This window comes from Saccostrea echinata, unplaced genomic scaffold, assembly GCF_033153115.1.
Source record: "Saccostrea echinata isolate AGI-Se365-2 ecotype Australia unplaced genomic scaffold, CSIRO_AGI_Sech_v1 ptg000055l, whole genome shotgun sequence".
NCBI classification, from domain to species: Eukaryota; Metazoa; Mollusca; class Bivalvia; order Ostreida; family Ostreidae; genus Saccostrea; species Saccostrea echinata.
The window spans coordinates 273,958-293,885 of NW_026889804.1; the positions used below are offsets into that span (position 1 = coordinate 273,958).

General features: G+C 34.2%; 1 protein-coding gene across 1 annotated transcript; it reads left to right on the forward strand.

Annotated features, from left to right (window-relative positions):
- The first annotated feature begins 1,342 nt into the window (after window positions 1–1,342).
- On the forward strand, window positions 1,343–19,403 carry LOC133172861 (inverted formin-2-like). Its single transcript, XM_061307694.1, is given in 15 exon segments — window positions 1,343–1,726; window positions 1,729–1,738; window positions 8,271–8,386; window positions 8,709–8,725; window positions 8,727–8,860; window positions 9,097–9,275; window positions 9,742–9,821; window positions 10,035–10,495; window positions 10,695–10,828; window positions 11,678–11,842; window positions 17,464–17,721; window positions 17,976–18,157; window positions 18,414–18,534; window positions 18,656–18,770; window positions 19,093–19,403. Coding segments are annotated over 15 exon segments (2,412 nt in total). The 5' UTR covers window positions 1,343–1,387; the 3' UTR covers window positions 19,194–19,403.
- The last annotated feature ends 525 nt before the right edge of the window (window positions 19,404–19,928 follow it).

Consider the following 19,928-nt stretch of genomic DNA (forward strand, 5'->3'; position numbering starts at 1 on the left):
ATTTAAAGAAAAAAGTAAAAATATTTCTTGCTTTCATTTATTTTTATTGGTTGTTTAACGTATCTATATATTTTTACACAAAAGACGTAGACCAGTAAGTACGATAAATGATTTTTTTTTTTTTTTTGAAAAAAAAAAAAATAACACTGAACAGCCCTTGTACTGAGAGTGAACGAGGAGTTAACCCTGTGGGCAACCTTGGTAACTGAGAGACTGTTTTACAAATATTGTAAGTAAAGAGCTTATTTATAAATCATATTAGCTCTACTTATACACAGGGAAGAAATGTGCACTGAGATTTTAAATGTTTACATGTTTTGTTCACAATACTAGATGTACTTACATATGTAAAATTAAAGACACTTCAAACTCAAACTCAAAACAATAAAGAAATATTTCTTTTTTTCCCCTTTCTCTATGACGTTCCATCCCGATATCTGATTTTTTTAAAAGTATTTTTATATATCATTTGCAAATCTTCTCTTACCTGTGCTGAAGGAAAAGAAAAAGTTTGTTAAATTGGAAATCCAGCTTGAAATGCGACAAGTCTGATACAAGTATATATGATAAAAAAAAATAATTAAAAAAAAAAAAAAAAAAAAAAAAAAAAAAAAAAAAAAAACAAACAAACAAACAAACAAACTTTTTTCTCGTTAATTAATACTATATATAACAGACAATTGCTCATTTTGAAAATTACATTATTTGTATACTAGTATCTCAAAATCACTTAATTTAACGTAAGCTTAGTGCATCTTAAACTCGGCTATTTCTCTTTGTTTGTTTTTTCTCAAAAATACAGAAAATAATGGTTACCTTTTCTCTTTCTATTGATTAAAAACTTTGAAATATTCCCTGATTAAGAAAAAATTAATTCCATTAATATATATTAACAAAAACATTCCTAAAACGTTTAATCTCCTACAAAATAAATCTCTTTCAACTTAAGTAGTCAACCTTTCGACATCTTTAAGATTTTACCGATTGTTTATATATAACCCCAGGCGTAAATGTATCTGCAGGTGAAGGTCGGCTTTAAAGCACAGGTTTTTTTCTGTTAGGTATAAAACAATTTGATGACTATATACATTGTATATCGTGGCTCGGCAAACCTAACAGATTTCAAGTATGTCATTAAGTGAATTGAACGACACAGCTTGGATTGCACAAAAATATCATTAATGAAACATTCAGGCTATTTTCTTCGTTGAAGTAGTACATGTACAATCAGACACCATAATTGAGTCGGCAAAAGCGAAACCAGTTCCACTCTAGCGTAACAAGCAATGTAGATAAAAATAAAATGAATGATCGGAGGAGCTCATCACAGGAAACATCGTCTGTGAATACGTCGTCTTCATCGTCGTCGTCGTCAGACGAGGAAAATATGCAAGAAATATCCCGAAAAGAGAAATTTCGAAAAGTGGTGAAAGAGGTTATTCGTCAGATACGTAAACTTGACCCTGAGATTTGTGTAAATTTGCTGCAGGACCCTTCCCTTAATGTTTTGTCCGCTCTCAAAAAGAAAATAAAGAAACTGGATAAAAATTGGACGCTAGAGTTTCTGAATTCAGGCGGACTTGATGCCTTGTTAGATGTCGTCGACGTAATCGGAAACCGGAGAGTTACAAAATTTTCCGAAGCCGTAAATCTTTTGGAATTTGTTGTTTGTGTTACTAAATTGGTAAATTCTAAGGAGGTGTTATCTTTCTTTGTTCAGAATGGAAGCTTGTCAAAGGTATAGTTTTTTTTTCCCGTCAGATGTCCGAAGCAGACATAGAGGGTGTCACTTAATTATGAATTACATCCCCATCAAATCAGATTAATCGAATGCGGTGAGATTTCCTTCAGAGATTTATCAGTACCTTCTCAGGAGCCGAAATTCGGCCCCATTCCCAATTAAAAATGAGTTCAGTTTTTCCCAATTTGGCAGTATTTTTTTCCCAATTGGTGAACAAAGATTTTATATCTAATATTCTTGGAAAAACACGAAGTAAAATTGTCAGAATGTCTGTAATTTTCATCCATTCAACTCATTTAGCAAAGCTACAGTCATAACAGATGTTTAAAAACACTGAAAACATCGCCAACTTTTAATCCGAATTTCCTCCGTTTTTCTGAAAATGGTAATATTGTGTAATTATATAATTTATTAAGTTATTTCTACCTACTCAATTGATCTACGAGTGAATGGTAAGGACTGTAGGCATTATTTCAAATAGAAAAAAAATATATTTTTTGCATCAATACATATTAAAAGAGGACTTTGAGAAAATGTGTACTTAGTATAATTTGAGGATGCATGAGGATTATAATCTCCAGAAACAGATTCTATAATGACCTAAATTGGAATCTCATACACACATGTACTACCCTAAGTTGTATAAACACTTAATTAATACTCATTGAAGTCAATTTTACTTTTATTAGTCTATTATTCATAATTGATCTTGTATGAAGTTGAATCATATTTAATTGTCTGTTTAGTTGCCCATATTAGAGTTCATGCTGAAATGTTAAATGAATTACACCTGAATACATGATTTAAGCAACATTTTTAATTTTTCCCAATTTCATCAAAAAGCCGATAATTTTTTTCCCAATTCCCCCCAAAAATGGCGTTTCCCAAATAGACTGATAAATCCCTGTCCTTAATTGTTATTACGAATCTGTTGAACTATATGTACCTTACATTTTTATTGGTTTTTGGAAAGTATTTTATAATATCAATCGTCTGGGTTCAAAAATTTTTTTTTTTACTGTCAATTCTGTTTTCTTGCCAATTCTGAATTTAGCACGAGTCAAAATACATGTACTGATCAAATATGAAACTAGTAATAAAGATTAGGAAATATACATTTAAGATCATATCATCAAGTGGTATTCGTATATCTTTTGTGCGGATTGTTCATTTTCTTTAACTTTTTTTTCACGATTGCATTCGACTGTGAATGGATTTAAGCAGAGTTCCATATGTATGTTGAACGCAGAATGTTGATGATTTTACATTTTATTTTTAATTTTATATTTATTTATTCTCTTTAATTTCTTTTTGTCTGTCTTTTTTTTTAAAATAACAGCATCTATATGAATATAATATAGATGCCTTTATCTTATGGGGAATTTTTTTGCTCGAGTTCGGCGTACAAAATCGGGTTAGGTATACGCATCCTTTTTTACATGCGCTTCGAACTGAAAGGTAGCATAATTTTAAGCTCTTGAAAATTTCCAAAAAATAATCTCAATCCTGCTTTATTTTTCTAAAACCTTGTTTGAAAGAATAATTTTAGACACATTGGTGATGTTTGTTTACATCGATGGCTTAGTTTAGCTGTATTTAAAGGGTGATTTTCGTGGGATTGAAATCGTTAAGAAAATTCGAACAAACGCGGCTTGTACACTTTAAATCTTTTATATATTTTGTAGAAAATTTTAGTGTAAATTTAAAAAGTAATTTTTGCTATTGTTATTTTGTTTGTGATATCACAATGCCATGGGTCAAATCAAAGAGGACCAAGGATACGACATTGCGAAGGCAAGCAACCAAGCCAAGACCTAAACAACCCAAAGTCGCCCCAGCAGAGGTTGAAAAAGAGTCTGAGATGGTTCCAGTCGTCTTTGAACAACTCAACAAAAATAGCGAGACTGTTGGTTTTCAAAGCCCTACAACGACAGTTGCAGGTGTGCAATCTTCTGCGACATCACCCCCTGTACCTCAGAGTCGGTTATTCAGAATGCCATGGGTGAATCACAAGGTACACCTCAAATGCTTCAAAGTACTACACATCAGCTTGCAGTTAATGTGTCACAAAATATTAAATCAAAAATAATAAGTTCAGCTTATGTAGATCTTGCTTTGCTGCTTCACAATACTAATGCTGTACCCTCAGAAAAATCTATCTACATTAATGAAAAGGGGGAACTCCTCACAAGGGAAACTAATAAACCATCTGTCAAAATTGATAACATTGAAAAATGGACGGATGCCTTTATTATATATAGAAGCATCTACTCCGCAGTTCACCTTGATTCAGTTCAAGGGTTATTCAAATACATGCATGATGTTAGGTTGGGAGCATCAAGGGTTGGGGGTCTTGGTTTCAAAAAATATGACGAGCAATTTCGTCTTCGTCGTAGCCTTAATCCAGCAATTCCATGGGGAAATGTAGACAATGAGTTGTGGCTTATTTACATGTGCCCAACAAATGCATTTCAAACCCCAAGCACAGTCCCCTCTCTGTCAACATACACATGTTTTGATTACAATTATAAAGGGATTTGTGTGCGCCCAATATGTTCCTATAACCATGTGTGCATCAAATGTCGAGGTAACCATCCAGTTTCACAGTACCCTCGGGCATCATCTTACCCTCAAGCTCAAATTCAATCAGGCAATTATGGGAATAACTATGGTCAGGTAAATACCAAAATTCCTTCCTTATCATCAGGTGCTCCTATTCGTTTTCGCCCCCGTGGACCACAGGCACAAATTCCCAGATCAAAGCTTCCAAGGCATAACTTGCCCAGCACTAACTATCATTACTCATATTCCGCCAGACCTGTGGGAATTGGGAAAAACACCAATTAATGTAGACAGGTTAATTGAAAGTCTTGAAACATACCCAAATAAAATTGCAGCACTTGAATTAAAACAGGGATTTTATGAGGGATTTAGATTACATTACAATGGTCCAAGGATTCATTGTATGTCAAAAAATTTAACATCAGCCTCTGATCATCATGAGGAATTGTTGGATAAAGTTAGGAAAGAGGTAGAGATGGGTAGGATTATGGGTCCTTTTCTTAATATTCCATTAGCTAATCTCCATATTTCACCTGTAGGAATAGTACCAAAGTCAGATGGGGGGTGGCGTATGATCATGCACCTTTCATATCCAAAGTTCAAAAGCATAAATCACTTCATAGACCCAGATTTATGTTCTGTCCATTACTCATCATTTGACAATGTGGTTGAAATGATAGCTAATCTTGGGAAAGGGGCCTTGCTTGGTAAAGTAGACATCAAAAGTGCTTTTAGACTTATTCCTGTAAACCCAAGTGATTTTGATTTGTTGGGCTTTTCAATTGATTCTTTATTTTACATAGATAAGTGTTTACCTATGGGGTGCTCAATAAGTTGCAAAATTTGGGAAACTTTTGCCACATTTCTGCATTGGTTAACAAAAGTTCGGTCAGGGTTAGATTCATTGGATCACTATCTTGATGATTTTATTTTTGCTGGAAGGTTAGGAACAAACAATTGTCAAAAACTAATGTCAGAGTTTATAAATATGTGTATTAAGCTCGGTATTCCATTAGCAGAGGATAAGACCATTGGCCCTGTTTCTGTACTTACATTTTTAGGATTAGAGATTGATACCATTAATATGTTGATTAGGATCCCTCAGGCAAAAGTTGATATTCTGAAACAAATTATACATGACTTTTTGGCAAGAAAATCAGTTTTATTGAAAGAACTAGAATCATTAGTAGGAATGTTAAATTTCTTTGGAAAAGCAATAAGGTCCAGTAGGGCATTCAATCGTAGGTTTTACGATGCTATGAGTGGTGCCTCAGAAGCTCATTATCATGTAAGGTTATCAGTTGAGTTGAAGGAGGATTTATATATGTGGTCTAAGTTTTTAGAGGAGTTCAATGGGATTTCCTATTTTCCAGATAAAGAGTGGATAAGTTCAGATGTACTAAAATTATATACAGATAGTGCAGGAAGTGAAGAGCTTGGATGTGGTGCATATTTTCAGGGTAAATGGGTGTTTTTTCAGTGGCCATTACCATGGCAAAGGACTGATATTCTTAGAGATATGACATTTCTAGAGCTAGTTCCCCTAGTATTAGCAATTAGTTTATGGGGTCATGACCTTAAGTGCAAAAAGGTTTTGTTTCACATTGACAATCTTGCTTTAGTCAGAATAGTAAACAAACAAACTTCCAAGTCCAAGAGAGTAATGAAGCTAGTTAGGCAATTGGTATTAATGCTTATGGAATGTAATTGTATTTTTTAAGCCAAACACATTATTAGTAGTAATAATAGTATTGCTGATTCTATTTCTCGCAAGCAGTGGTGGCGGTTCAGGGAATTGGCTCCAGAAGCAAAGGAAAGTCCAGAACCCATTCCAACCAATTTTCTTCATTTGATTTGCAGTTGCAAGTAGAAAAACTATTGGATGCCTCCTTATCAAAGAATACAAAGCTAGCATACGATACTGGAATAACTGCATTTCAAAAATTTAGGGATGAATTTAGCTTTTCAAATATTTGGCCTCCAACCCCAGAGCATGTTGTTCAATTTATAGCATATTTATCTCTGAAAAAGTTTACTTCATCAACTGCTAGATTGTATCTATCAGCAATAAGTTTTGAGTGCAAGTCCAGAGGTCTAGTTGATATCACAAAGAATATTTTGGTTTGTAAGATGTTAGAAGGCATGAAGAGATTATCAGTTAAGAAAGATCCAAGACTTCCAATTACCCCTTCTGTACTGTGTAAAATAATTCACATATTATCATCAGTCTGTACAAATTTGTATGAATCTCGTCTCTTTCAAGCGGCATACATGTTAGCATTTTTTGGGTTTTTGAGAGTTGGGGAATTAACACTGTCAAAGGGAAATAGTTTTGATACTATCATTCATAGGTCAGACATTAACTTTGATGTGACAATTCTAAAATGTATTTGACCATAAGACATTCCAAAAATGACCAGTATGGGAAAGGGTTACCATTTGCATTGAAAAAACTGGTACTCTCCAGTGCCCAGTTAGGTACATGCTAGAGTTTCTGTCTATAAGACCTGCAGTCAATAGGCCATCATTCTGCCATCTTGACCATTGTCCTCTAACCAGATATCAATTTACAGCAGTTTTACATAAAGCAATAAATCTTCTTGGGTTTCAGAGCTGTAGCTATAAAGCCCATTCTTTTAGAATCGGGGCTGCAACTACTGCTTACCAATAAGGGTGTGATCCAGATTATATTAGGGAGGCAGGTAGATGGAAGTCACAAGTTTACAAGTCTTATATTCGCTGCCCTATTAAGAAATTATGTTTGTAAAATTTATGTTTTACAGGTCATTCTACTGTTTGGTGTGTTGGGTCATCAATAGTTAAGCATGCCTTTCAGGCCGCCTTGCTTAGGACAGGAGGGGTTCACTTAGGATTGGAAAGGTTAGGGATGGATTTCTGGTGGCAAGGCTACTCAGGTTTAAAGTTAATTAATTTAAAGAAAAAAGTACTGTTATTAGTCAAATATGAAGATTATCCCGACTTCTTGCTCATTCACTGTGGGGGGGGGGGGCGATTTGGGGGAACCAGATTTACCTTTGTTTAAGCTTAGTACAATAACGAAAGAAGATATAGAAAAATTATCGCAGCTCCTCCCCAATACAAGACTTGTTTGGTCCCAAATTTTGCCACGCCTTACATACAGACACTCATTAGACAATTCTGCCATGGAACGGGCGCGTGTACGATTGAATAGGGCAGCTGCTTGTCAGGTACTTCATCTAGGAGGGGCTTATATCAAGCACCCAGATCTCATTAGGAACATAGAGTGTTTTTTGGCTAGTGATAAGGTGCACCTAAATCCGTTAGGCAATTCTGTATTCTTGAACAACATACAGGGGGGGTCTTGAATATTTTAACAGTGGGTGTGGGTCAGTATTTCCTGACACCCACTGTTAAGATGGGTGGTTACCATTACATGTTGGTCGTGGGTCAGTTGAATGGGGCTCCCCATGTGTGGGGTGACCTTAAACTTTTAAGTTTTAGGTCATGTGGCATTTGCGCCCATCCATTCGATTGATGTTTCAACCTTGTGCATCTGACTGTGTATGATATTTTGAAGACATTGAACTGTGAACATTGACTTGATATTTTATAATGTAAATACATTAACAATTTATTTCATTGTTCGCGGTCAACCCGGAACAAACAAATGCTGCTTGATTGTGCTGCTTTTTTTATGCTTGTTGTTGCTATATTTGAATTTATTCAAAACTTTTTTATAATTAAAAAACATTAATAAGCTTAAAGGTAAATGACTGTTTGCGGTAAACCTGGAACAGCCAAATAATTGATTTGCTTTGTATTGTGTTGTTGCTTGAATTTTGGGTCTGCCCTGCTTGGCGACCCTTTGCTGCTTATACATGTATATTATGCCACGACCAACAACGCCAAACAATAAATGTTTAAAAATAAGTATTACTGTTTTTCATTTCCTCTATATAGATAATATGTCATTATTATTTTCAAGCATTGGGCACAAGCCATGCAATGGTGAAAAAGCAATTATTTGAACTACTTTCAGCATTGTGTATATATTCCAGTGAAGGATACAGTGTAGCAATGGGTGCTCTGGACAGTTATAAGGTATATCAATAGGCCATTTTCCATCTATTTTAGATTACTAAATATTTTATTTTAGAATGAAAATAATGGTAATGTCAATGGAAAATTGAAATCAACGCAGGTAAGTGAACAGCATTGAGTAAAGAAACAATATTTAAAAAAAAGTATCTGATTTTATTTTAAATTTTATTGAAACGTATCTTTAACTTCAATGAAAAACATGAAGAATATTTGAAATCATGAATTTTGTATTAAATGGTTTTGTCAATTATCAAAATATCATTTTTATTAAAAATGCATGTCAGGTGGTCCCCATAGCTATCATCTTATATTTGTTTTCAAGATGATGAAGAAACAAAGGTAGTGTGACCGTAAATGAATTGAAAAAGGCAGACTTGGTTCCCTACAGAACACCATTAATGGCTTTTGTTAATTGTGTCATTGTGGCAAATGAAGAATTGGAGGAGAGAGTAAGAATCCGCAATGAATTTATTGGTAAGATGTACATTTATCATTAATCTGTATGATGTAAAACTGCATGAAACTATGTCATTCAGTTAATTGAGAGGTGGACCTGATGGTCACCGAGTAAATGGGTAAATTCCAGGATTTGGACAGTTAATGGGGGTGTTGCCCCCCCCCCCCCCCTTTAACACTATTGAAACTGTTGCTACGGGCCTATGATATAATGCTGATAAACAAAAAAAAATGATGCTTGTTATAATTTTCAGGCTTAAACCTTCTTGATGTGATCAATGATATGCGAAACGAGGACGACGAGAAAACGATCATCCAGTGCGATGTCTTTGACGACGAGAAAGCCTCAAATGACGAGGCAATGGCGACTTTGAGTCCAGCCAGGATTGACATAAACAGTGTGAGGGAGGTATTCAATGCTCTCTATTACAAGGTTAGTTTTTTTTTTTCTCTCTTTTGTATTGTGGATTTGTTCACTTTTATAGAGAAATAATTCTATAATAGGAATATTTTATATCTGTACAAGGACCTCGACGCAACACTGCTGATAAGGTATAATTAACATTGATTTTTTGTGATTTATCAAATTATCAGAGAAATCAACATTCATATTTTTTAAAGACATATTTAATCGTCAAGGTGTAGCACGTAAAGTTTTAAAGCAAACTGTTTATTAGAACAGTTCCATTTCCCAGCTCAAAATTCTTACCCATAAAATTGGATTTAAAAGTATAGGAAGATAGGAAGACTTTTTTCCCTCAAAACAAACAAGATTGGTATCAAATTTTCTTAACGATTACTTTCTCTTTAAGAAAAAGCTAAGTGAAATTGCATATGTACGTGTGTTAGATCAATTGAATAGTGAAAATTTTGAGTAAATAGAATTGCCTTAAATTTAGGTTTACAATACACCATTGGCTGAGATGCTTCTGAATATATTACAAACACTCCTACACACGGAGCCAGAAGACCCAAGTAGGTAAGATTTTTTTTTTCTTCATTTTGTTCACATTCATAAAAAAACATCGCATATATTCCGTTTACTAGTTTTTATTATAAAAAGAGAACGTCACGATTACATGTAGTTCATTATGCTATGACAAAAACGATTTTTTTCTTTAATTAATCTGTGAGTTGATTAATTTTGACACGTTTTGGCTCTCATAAACGTTAAACCCGAACTTCTTTTCAGTGACGATTGTTGGAAACTTATTGAAAAGACAGTTAAGAAAGCATTTCTGATGGACGTAACATATGTCAACAAATGTCTTCTTTGTGGAAAAGACGTATCACTACCAGAAAGTGTGGTGCCTCCAACTCTTCCTCCTCCTCCACCACAACCACCACCACCAACACCTCCCCCTCCACAATGTACAGTGCCTCCCCCTCCTCCACCCCCACCACCGCTAGGATTATTGCCACCACCTCCAGCACCGCCACCTCCTCCTACACCACAATGTACAGTGCCTCCCCCTCCTCCACCCCCACCACCACTAGGATTATCACCGCCACCTCCACCACCACCGCTCCCAGGTATAGCGGTCACCCCTTCATCAAGAAACCCTCAGGGGTCCTGTAATGTGTGAACTCACACTCCCAAACGCAAATTGAAAACAATCAACTGGACCAAGATACCTCCTCGTAGTATTTCATGTAAGTGCAAAGATGGATACATGAATTCACTATATTATTTTACTCAGAATTTGAATAAATATTAATGTGGAAATTTATTTTATTTAGAATAAGAATTGGCTATTTATGAATAGTATTGCAAGGGAGATTTTTTGAATCAATAGATTTAAGATTCTGCTAAAAAAAATTAGCAAATTTGTAATAACCTTTATACCCTCAGCTGGTGGAAATGTTTGGAAGGAAGTTATCAGTATGAAAGATAAAGTGCCCGTGAAGCACGAGACCTTAGAACAAGAATTCTGCCGGAAGCAATTCCAGAAAAAGAAAGAAAAGAAAATTAAACTCCCCACAGAGGTAAGATTCACTATAGGTAACAAGTACATGCATATAAATGCACATCACCAATCATATATATTTATTGCATATTCCCTATTAATCAAACAAACAACAGATATTATTTCGCTTGTGTAATTTGGCGCTTCTGGCCGCGGTGATCAATTTGCTGGGGCTACCACAGGGCTGCCCCACAATCAACAATCAATACAACAAATGTGACGACCCAAATCGGGCGGATCATGCACTGGGTAGGTCACAAGTGCATGAACGTCACCAATCAATTATCAATCAAGTTCAATCAATCAAGTTCAATCAATCAATCATCATTCAATCAATCAATCATCATTCAATCAATCAATTCAATATCAATCAAGTCAACTGCTTGTCAATTACAAGCCAATGCACAAATTCAAATCCTGAATTTCAATTTACATGTGCAAAAGGATAAACAATGGAATGAGCGTAAGAATATGTGTCGCATTCTAGACTATATACAAATGGACCTAAATTATCCGGAATGATAGCTTGTGACTAAGGGTGAAAATTTATATTCATCCGAATGTACGTAACTTATCCGGAATAGATAAATATTACTAGGGTTACTGAAATAAAGTCACTTATCCGAGATCAGGCTCGTATAAGTGGTAATATTTTTTGAATTAAGTTTAAACATCATGTCAAGATGAACGAGAGGTACCTCGTACATAAACTGTCAGTAGCAATGCTAAAATCTTTACTTCTGCGTGTTTCTTTCATCAAGGACCCTTTTATGTTCTTATTTCTTTAAATATCTCCTTCCATTTTTTCGCTTCTTTTCCGATGAAAGAGAGACAATTAAAATACTTCATAAAGAAAACTTTCTTACAGATACTGCTTCTTGATGTTAAACGAAGTATGAACGTAAACATCTTCCTGAAACAATTTAAGTGTAGGCATAGGGAAATCGTTTCAATGATAGAGAGGGGTGATGTAGCAGTCATCGGCAGGGAGCGTTTACTAGGGTTACAGAAAATACTTCCAAAGGAAGAAGAGGTATTATAAATTAAGCATATATGTTTTTAGAAAACGATCGATTGAATAAAATACATGAGGTACAGTACAATCTTATTTAACCAAATATGTAAAACAGTCAAATTACAATATCTGAAACGTCTTTCTTGGTCCACAAGGGACAACTCTATCAGACGCAAAGTAGTTCCTGTACAGTCCCAGAAATCGCACGGGTAGGTTAAGGCCAGACGATAATTTCCTCAAAAATATATAATTTTCCCCGAGAGTTTGTCATTGAAGTATAGCTACTTAAACAAGTTTCGTGACCAAAAATTGAGGTATGCGGGTATGTTAAGGAAGCATATACAGTACCGACCAGACACAACCTAACAGAAAGCGAACCCAAAGCGCACCCCGGGTTCGCTGCCTGGGTTCGCTTCGGGTCGCTTGGGGTTCGCTATAGCGGACCCCGAGCGAACCCGGAGCGCACCCCGAGCGAACCCGCAGCGGTCCCAGAGCGAACGCCGAAAGCGAACCCCAAATTCAGTAGCGAACCCAGCAAGCGAACGCGCCTTCGGTGTTGCGTAACTGATCTGTCAATCAGGATTAGCGATAAGACGTGTTAACCAATCAGCGCGTCGACCGATCAGCATGCCAGTTTGTCATTCGATGTAAATAAAACATTCTACAAGCAAAGCATGTTTATGTACAGTGTGAAATTATTATTAACACGATTAAAAAATATTTATATTTATAAATTAATATCTAGGTAGCATGTTATATTCACACATTTATTTTCTTTATTTTTTATTTTTAAAATCCATTTATTTATATTGCATAAATTTATCAGACATAAAGTTCTTTAATGTATATAAGGAAATAATGGTTATCACAATTGTTACTAAAAAAAAAAAAGTATTTTGACAAATTATAACATTTCATTATCTCAAGATACTGCACAAGAGTATGTATATATACGTGCTTTCATTCAATTATTTTATTTTTATAATTCTAATTTACATTTTTGTTTAAATCCAGATCAACATCAAAATTATTAATCTTCTTAATTGAAAAAAGTAAAAAATAAATAAATAAATAAATAAAAAATAAATAAATAAATAAAGAACAGCATAAAAGTACATGTACAGTATGTCCAATCGTAAACTACTATGGTATTATTTTGATTTATCTATTACAAAAAAAAAAATAATGTAAAGCTTGATTTACCTTGTTTTTTTTTTTTTTTTTTTAATTATTATTAACTGAAATAAAAAGAAAAAAAAAATCAACGCGCGATTTACATGTACATTATTGAACGAACTAATTATCGGTAGTAAATAAGCAATATAATAAGTCGTACAGTATTGTATTCTTATAAATAGCGTAACTTGAAATAATAATAAAGCGTATTTAAGATGTTTAACTATTTTTTTTCTCTGATGATGGGTCCCGTTAACTTCTTATTGTGGTCATGATATTTTTATACCAATACATCAGAAATGTACATTTTTGCAAAAAAATTATTAATTCCCAATACTTACATAAATAATTAGTCGACAAATGTACACATGATTGTCGGGGTTACTTTTTATCCCTGATACTTATTATTAATGTAGTTTCTGCAGATGAATGAATTTTTAAAAAAAAATGCTGATTTTTAATTTAATAAATGGGAAGATGAATATAAGTATTCATTCATTATTTAGGCCACTTTTAAAATTTTTTTACTCCCATACTGCATATTATAAAATCCAATAGAATCAAAACTCACAGTCAACCTATATCATATGATAGAACATGCTGCATTCAATCATAAATTACATTTTTACGTATCAAAAAGATAAAAAAAATTCTAAGTCGGAGAATTACATTAATAATTATTTGTAATCTAAAATACCTATTAAATCTTATTTACATGTAGTTTCAAAAATATTTTTTTCTATATTTTTTTTTCAGTTATCCAAAGTCGATTAATTGCAGCAGTAAATATTTTTAATCTAAAATATCTACTAATAAGTTTTTTGTTGTTTTTTTTTAAATATCCAATCCTAAATATTTTTAACTATTTTGTGTAAAACGTGATCATTCGTGTATGTTGTCAACAATAACATTGCAGCCACTGCACATGCACTTGTATCGATCGCCACAAAAACAACAATGATCGATTTCACTCCTGTATTTGGAATAAACAAGGGGCGGAGCTTACTGACGGCAAGATTAAAGCGGGGTCCGCTTCGCGCATGAGTGCGTAAAGCGAACCCAGAAAGCGAACGCCGGGTTCGCTCTAGCGGACCCAGAGCTGACCCCGAGCGAACGCAGAGCGAACCCGAAGCGAACCCAGAGCGCACCCAAAATTTCTGAAAGCGGACCTGTAGCGGATCCCGAGCGAACCCAGAAAGCGAACCCGGGGTGCGCTTTGGGTTCGCTCTGGTGTTAGGTTGTGTCTGGTCGGTACTGTAAGTCAATTCTCTGGAAATTTAGACTTTTTAAAGAAAATTAAGTTTGATAATTTACCAAAACCGCTGATAAATGTAAACTATTATTATCTATTGCATAAAGATAAAAGAGTGTCTAACGCAAAGACGTGCACCACCACCACGGCATCACGTGACTTCTATTAATAGCGAAATTTTCCTTAGTAAAAAAGCTAACAGAACAACAATACCCCGAAGTGTAATAATTTCTTTGAGTAAATAATATAGTTGGAAAACATCTATTTTGCCTAAAAAGTGCTGCTAGAATCCCACTGTCCCGTCAGTAAAATAATAATTCCACACATTCGCACGAAACTTTACCCTATGTTTTGAATTTTATACATATAAACCGAGATTTTTCGTAAAACCATGCTTAACTCGGGATTCTAGCAGCACTTTCCAAGTATTTTAGGAGGCAAACTTTCCATCTGTACAAATCTTATGTTTTGAAATATACAGCTTATTGTTGTTCTGCTGCATTATTTTTGTCACAAATGACAGAGGAAAGGCCGACCGAGATACGTATATAGCTGACTGTCTTCGAAGAGAATACAATCGATGAAAATAAATTAGCATACCTGTTTTAGTAACTGAACTCCATATGAATTTCACAAAATATTCAGGATATTTGCTTTTAAACTCCATTTTACGTATCTTTGTACATGCCGTCTTAGCCAAATTCTCTTTACACGACATGATCAATTCCCAAGTTACTTGAAGTACACATACGACGTCATCGGTGGTAGATTTTAATCAAAATGACAAATACAGCATAACAAAATAAAAACATTTTATTTTTGTTAATGTTTACACGTTTCTATTCATTTTCTAGAGTTAAATTACATCTCTAAATATGAATATTACGAAAACTTGTATTCTAAAATTGACGTCATCTCGCCTACTATGACGTCATAATGTAGCACTGATTAAGTCAAGGTAGAATATTTTGTATGCTTCCTTATTACCCCTGCGTACTTTACCAGGGCATTTGGGCAAGAGACCAGAGAGTGATATTCCTTTTATAATCCTTAAGGGTAATCGTTTGAATTGCCAATGTCACAATTTTAGGTGTACTTAAACGTTCAAAACATTGAAAACAATTTAGAAATCACAAGAGAATGACAATTATGAATAGCTTTTGATATAATACAAGGTATACAAAACAGATATCTGAAGAACGTCTCGTCTGACCTTAAGGCTTACCTAATTATCATTGCAGTCACTTTTCTAACTATTAAGACATGACGTCAATATGCAATATGACGGCAGTTCTGTGGAATAGTGAGCCTATGCTGTTATTTCGGGGAAAATGTAATAAATTTTGCTCTGCATTTTAAACTGCATGTAAAATGTTACTGGAATGAAAATATCTGTCTTAACTATAGTTTAAAGCTTGGTGGTGCAAGTATGTTATTGGAAACATTAAACAAAACTAAGTTTAACTACCATTGAATGAAATTTAGCCCACTTAAAACGAAACAAAAATAGACTATGAAATTTCCATCTTTTATATCAGTGGTTAGAAATAGAAGTTACCGTGTGTACAGAAGAGACTAGCCCAACTGATAAAAAAGATAAGTTTAGAAATTAAGAGGAGTCTGTTCTCAAACCGAAACTTGCTTGGGAAAATGAGTAACTACTTTGCTTTAATATGAAATATATGGAGATAACGAACAGTATTCAAGCTCAAAAGTCAATTAAACAATACAAAATAGGAGCAGAGCAAACACGGACCTCTAAACAATATAAATAACGATGGAGAGTAGGAAATACGCCCAAACGCGAGTAAAAGCACTTTTAAAGCACTTTTCAGGAAGAGAAAGATAGGATTAGTTTATTTATCTGAAAAAGTAATAAAAAAAATAATTGCTCTAATCATCTCCTTCGAATTGTTTTCTATTTCTCTTTAGAACATAGACTTGCACACCATGAACTGAAAGTCTACTAAATACAACTGACCCCAGTTTGTATGTCTAAGCCTCTACGTTCTCCATGATTTAATCATTTCTTATTGTTTTAGCATCACTAAACCGTTGTTTGTAAGGCAGCTCCGCCAATCATCTATTACATCTTCCACCCTTAAAATAATTTTTTTCATATTTCCTATTGTAAGCTCACCAGAACTAAAAGCTCTGATCACGTGTTGTCCGGAGTCTATCCGTCTGTCTCTCTATCTCTCTCCTTTCGTTTGTAAACTTTTCACATTTTTAACTTGTTCTGAGAAACGACTTGTCTAAATTTGTTACAAAGCAAGGATGGGGACAGAAAAGGAAACAAAATTTTACATTGAAATAGAAAGAAAAAATCTTTGAAAATCTTCTTCTCAAGGACACTGGATTAGAACTAGAAAAGCTAAATATTTGTGAAAGCTTCCTGAAAACGTTTAGATTGTTAATTGTTCAAATCATGTCCCCTGAGGGTAGGGTTGTCCACAATAGGAGATCAAAGTTTTACCTTGAAATCTATAGGAAAATTCTTCTCAATGACCACTGGACCAGAGAAGATGAAAGTTATATAAAAGCTCCTGAGTTTGTGTCCATTATATTTTGTCCAGATCTTGGTTCCCGGGGGTTGAGTGGAGCGATAATAGGGTATCAAGTTTTTACATTGAAATATGTAGGAAAAACCTTATAAATCTTCTCAAGAACCACTGGACCAGAAAACATGAAACATTGGTAAACGCTTTCCGGGGTATTTTAGATTGTAAATTGTTCAGAGCATGGTCCCAAGGGGTAGGGTGGGGTCACAGTAGGGATTATATAGGGACAAAATCTTTAAAACTCCTCTTCTCAAGAACAGGGAAGCCATGATTTATTATATTAATGTGGAACCATCCGTTGATAGTGTAGATTCATTTTTTTTCAAATCATGGTCCCTGTATATAGGATGGGGATACAAAAAGCGATTGGAAATACAAGGGAATACATCCAAGCTGATGTAAAACAGCAGGACCAAAGTGATTCAGATGTGAGTTTTGGTCCATGGTCATCTAGACTTGTTTTTTACTATTCAGATGGGGAAAACGTTTCTCACATCTGTTGTTTTTCACATGGTATCAGTGCATTGAATTCTGGTTGGAATATGATTTGTAAACAGAGTTACTCTCATTTCTCATCTCACTAATGTGTAAGTCTACCTATAGAAAGCTCGAATCAATCATTTTTTTAAATACCATCTTTTTTCTATAAGGTTAACATGCTTGAAGAATTTGAAGGAGATAAGGAGAAACTTGGAAATGCAGAGAAATTCTACTTAAATCTGATCGAGTTACCCGCCTACAGAATCCGTATTAACGGTCTTGTGCTTAAAGATGAGTTTCGTGTCACAATGGACAATCTTCTACCAAATATCAACGCTGTGGTAAAAACATGCCAATGTCTCCTGGAGAATGAATCTCTCAAAGTGTTCTTACGATATGTTTTACATACTGGAGATTTCATGAATGCGGTAGGTATTTTCTTGGCTGTAGATTTTTTCCAGAAAATTATAGAAATAAAACAGTGAATCAAGAAAAAGAAGAATCGTTTAAATCGTTTGTTTATAGAGTTCATGTTTTTTGTACTTGTATCAACAATATCTGGTAAAAAGAATTAAAACATTTACATGTTTTAATTATTAATACTTCTTACAAGTAAATAATTGAAAAAAACAATATTATTTTTACACATGAAAAAAACTACAAATCATCCATTTATCACTAGGGTGGGTATGCAGGCAACGCAATGGGTTTTCGGATAGATTCCTTAAATAAATTGATGGACACAAGATCTAACAAACCAAGGGTAACTCTTTTACATTATCTTGTTGAGGAAGATGAAAAAGAAAACAAAGACGCTTTATCATTTGTTGAGGAGATGTCTGAACATCTGACCATAGCCTCAAAGTATGTCAAATTTCCAAACTCGGCATTCATAATCATTTTTTTTTCCTAAGGCTAAAAAATCCTATAAAATCGCTTCATTGATAATACAAAATAAATTATAGGCAGAAATGAAAGAAAAATACACTTAATGGTATAATAATAGCATGTATAATATCATAGTTATTAACATAACAGCAAACCCTTTTATGGTGATGATAAGCAATAATCTTTGAACATCAAAATAAAATCCTTTTACAAACCTTTAAGAATTTTAAAGTTTGACAGTGGACTCACTCACAACGGAAGTAAAGGAGGCAAAGGGCAATGTTACCAGCCTGAAAAGAGATCTGAAAAAATGTCCCGATGACGTCAAGAAGCAACTTGAAATGTTTGTACAGGCAAGTAAAATAAAACCATTTTAAGATTTGATTAAAATTACACAATGAAATATTCTTTTAATCTAAACGGTCAGCCTGATGTTCTAGAAACATATGGACAAATAAATATTGATAATTACAGGAAGCAGAAAAGGAAATGACATCATTGGATGAGGGTTTAGAGAAAATAAGTGAATTAACAAAGCAACTTGTTTGTTACTTCTGTGAAAAAGAGAAAAGTTTCAAAATAGATGAGTGTATACACGACATGAATATATTCTGTGATAATATTAAACGATGTCAAAAGGTAAAGTAAATACGGATCCCTAGTTAATTGATCTTGATAAAAATAGAATTCTTTTTTACTTATAAATGCATTTCTATGAACTCTTCAAAAGGAAAATTTGCAAAGGAAACAATAAGGAAAACTGGCAGAGCGCAGGTAAAAGCAAGAAGAGGAAATAACAAAGAAACATGCTAAAAGTATATTATAAAATTAGAAATTTCAATATAATTAAGAAAAGTTGTGATCTTAATTGAGATAAGAGTATATATATTGTGTATTTTTTGTCTTTTCAGGTACATCAGCGAAAAGGGAACAGATGGAGGATGATTGTATCATAGATCGATTATTGGAGGATATTCAGAACGGACACAAACTACGAAGCACACGACAATAGACATTGTTGCGAAACGAGAATGACATCTCTTCTTTAAGCCTATTAATATTTAAATCACACGCATACACATACTCACACAGACAACACAAAACACGCAATTGAACAAAATGTATTATATTCTTCATTCTCTACAGCAAAATAGTGATAAAAATGCATTCATGACAGTCAGTACCGCTTAGCAATGATTTGAAATAAATATAAATAGTTAAATCTACTGAATATTATCTCCTTTTTTTCTTAAGAAAACCGTCGCCCGCGTGGCGCAGTGGGTAGAGCGTTCGCTCTAGAATCGCGTAGTAAAGAGTTGACCTTTACGTCGAGGGTTTGAATCCCACTGTTGGACGTGGAGACCGGTCCTTCGGATGAGACTGTATAAACCTAGGTCCCGTGTCGCAGTAGGTACTGGCACGAAAAAGATCCCTCACTGCTCAATGGTCCTGAGTGCCGATTATAGGTCAAAATTTGGGGCTCTGCACCGGCAATTGGTGGCGTGTCCATATGAGTGAAAAATTTTCGGCAAGGACATTAAACAATAAACAAACAAACAGATCTTAAAAAAAAAAAAAACAATTGCCGATTTTCAGTCAGTAAACACCACTACGCAGATCACCTCTACAATGACGTACATATCAATTATACACTATTTCATTTAAATTATTTGCACAGATATAAATATAAAAAAATAAAATGTCTGTCTTTGTACGGTTATTAACGTTGCAACTATTGCAGAAAAAA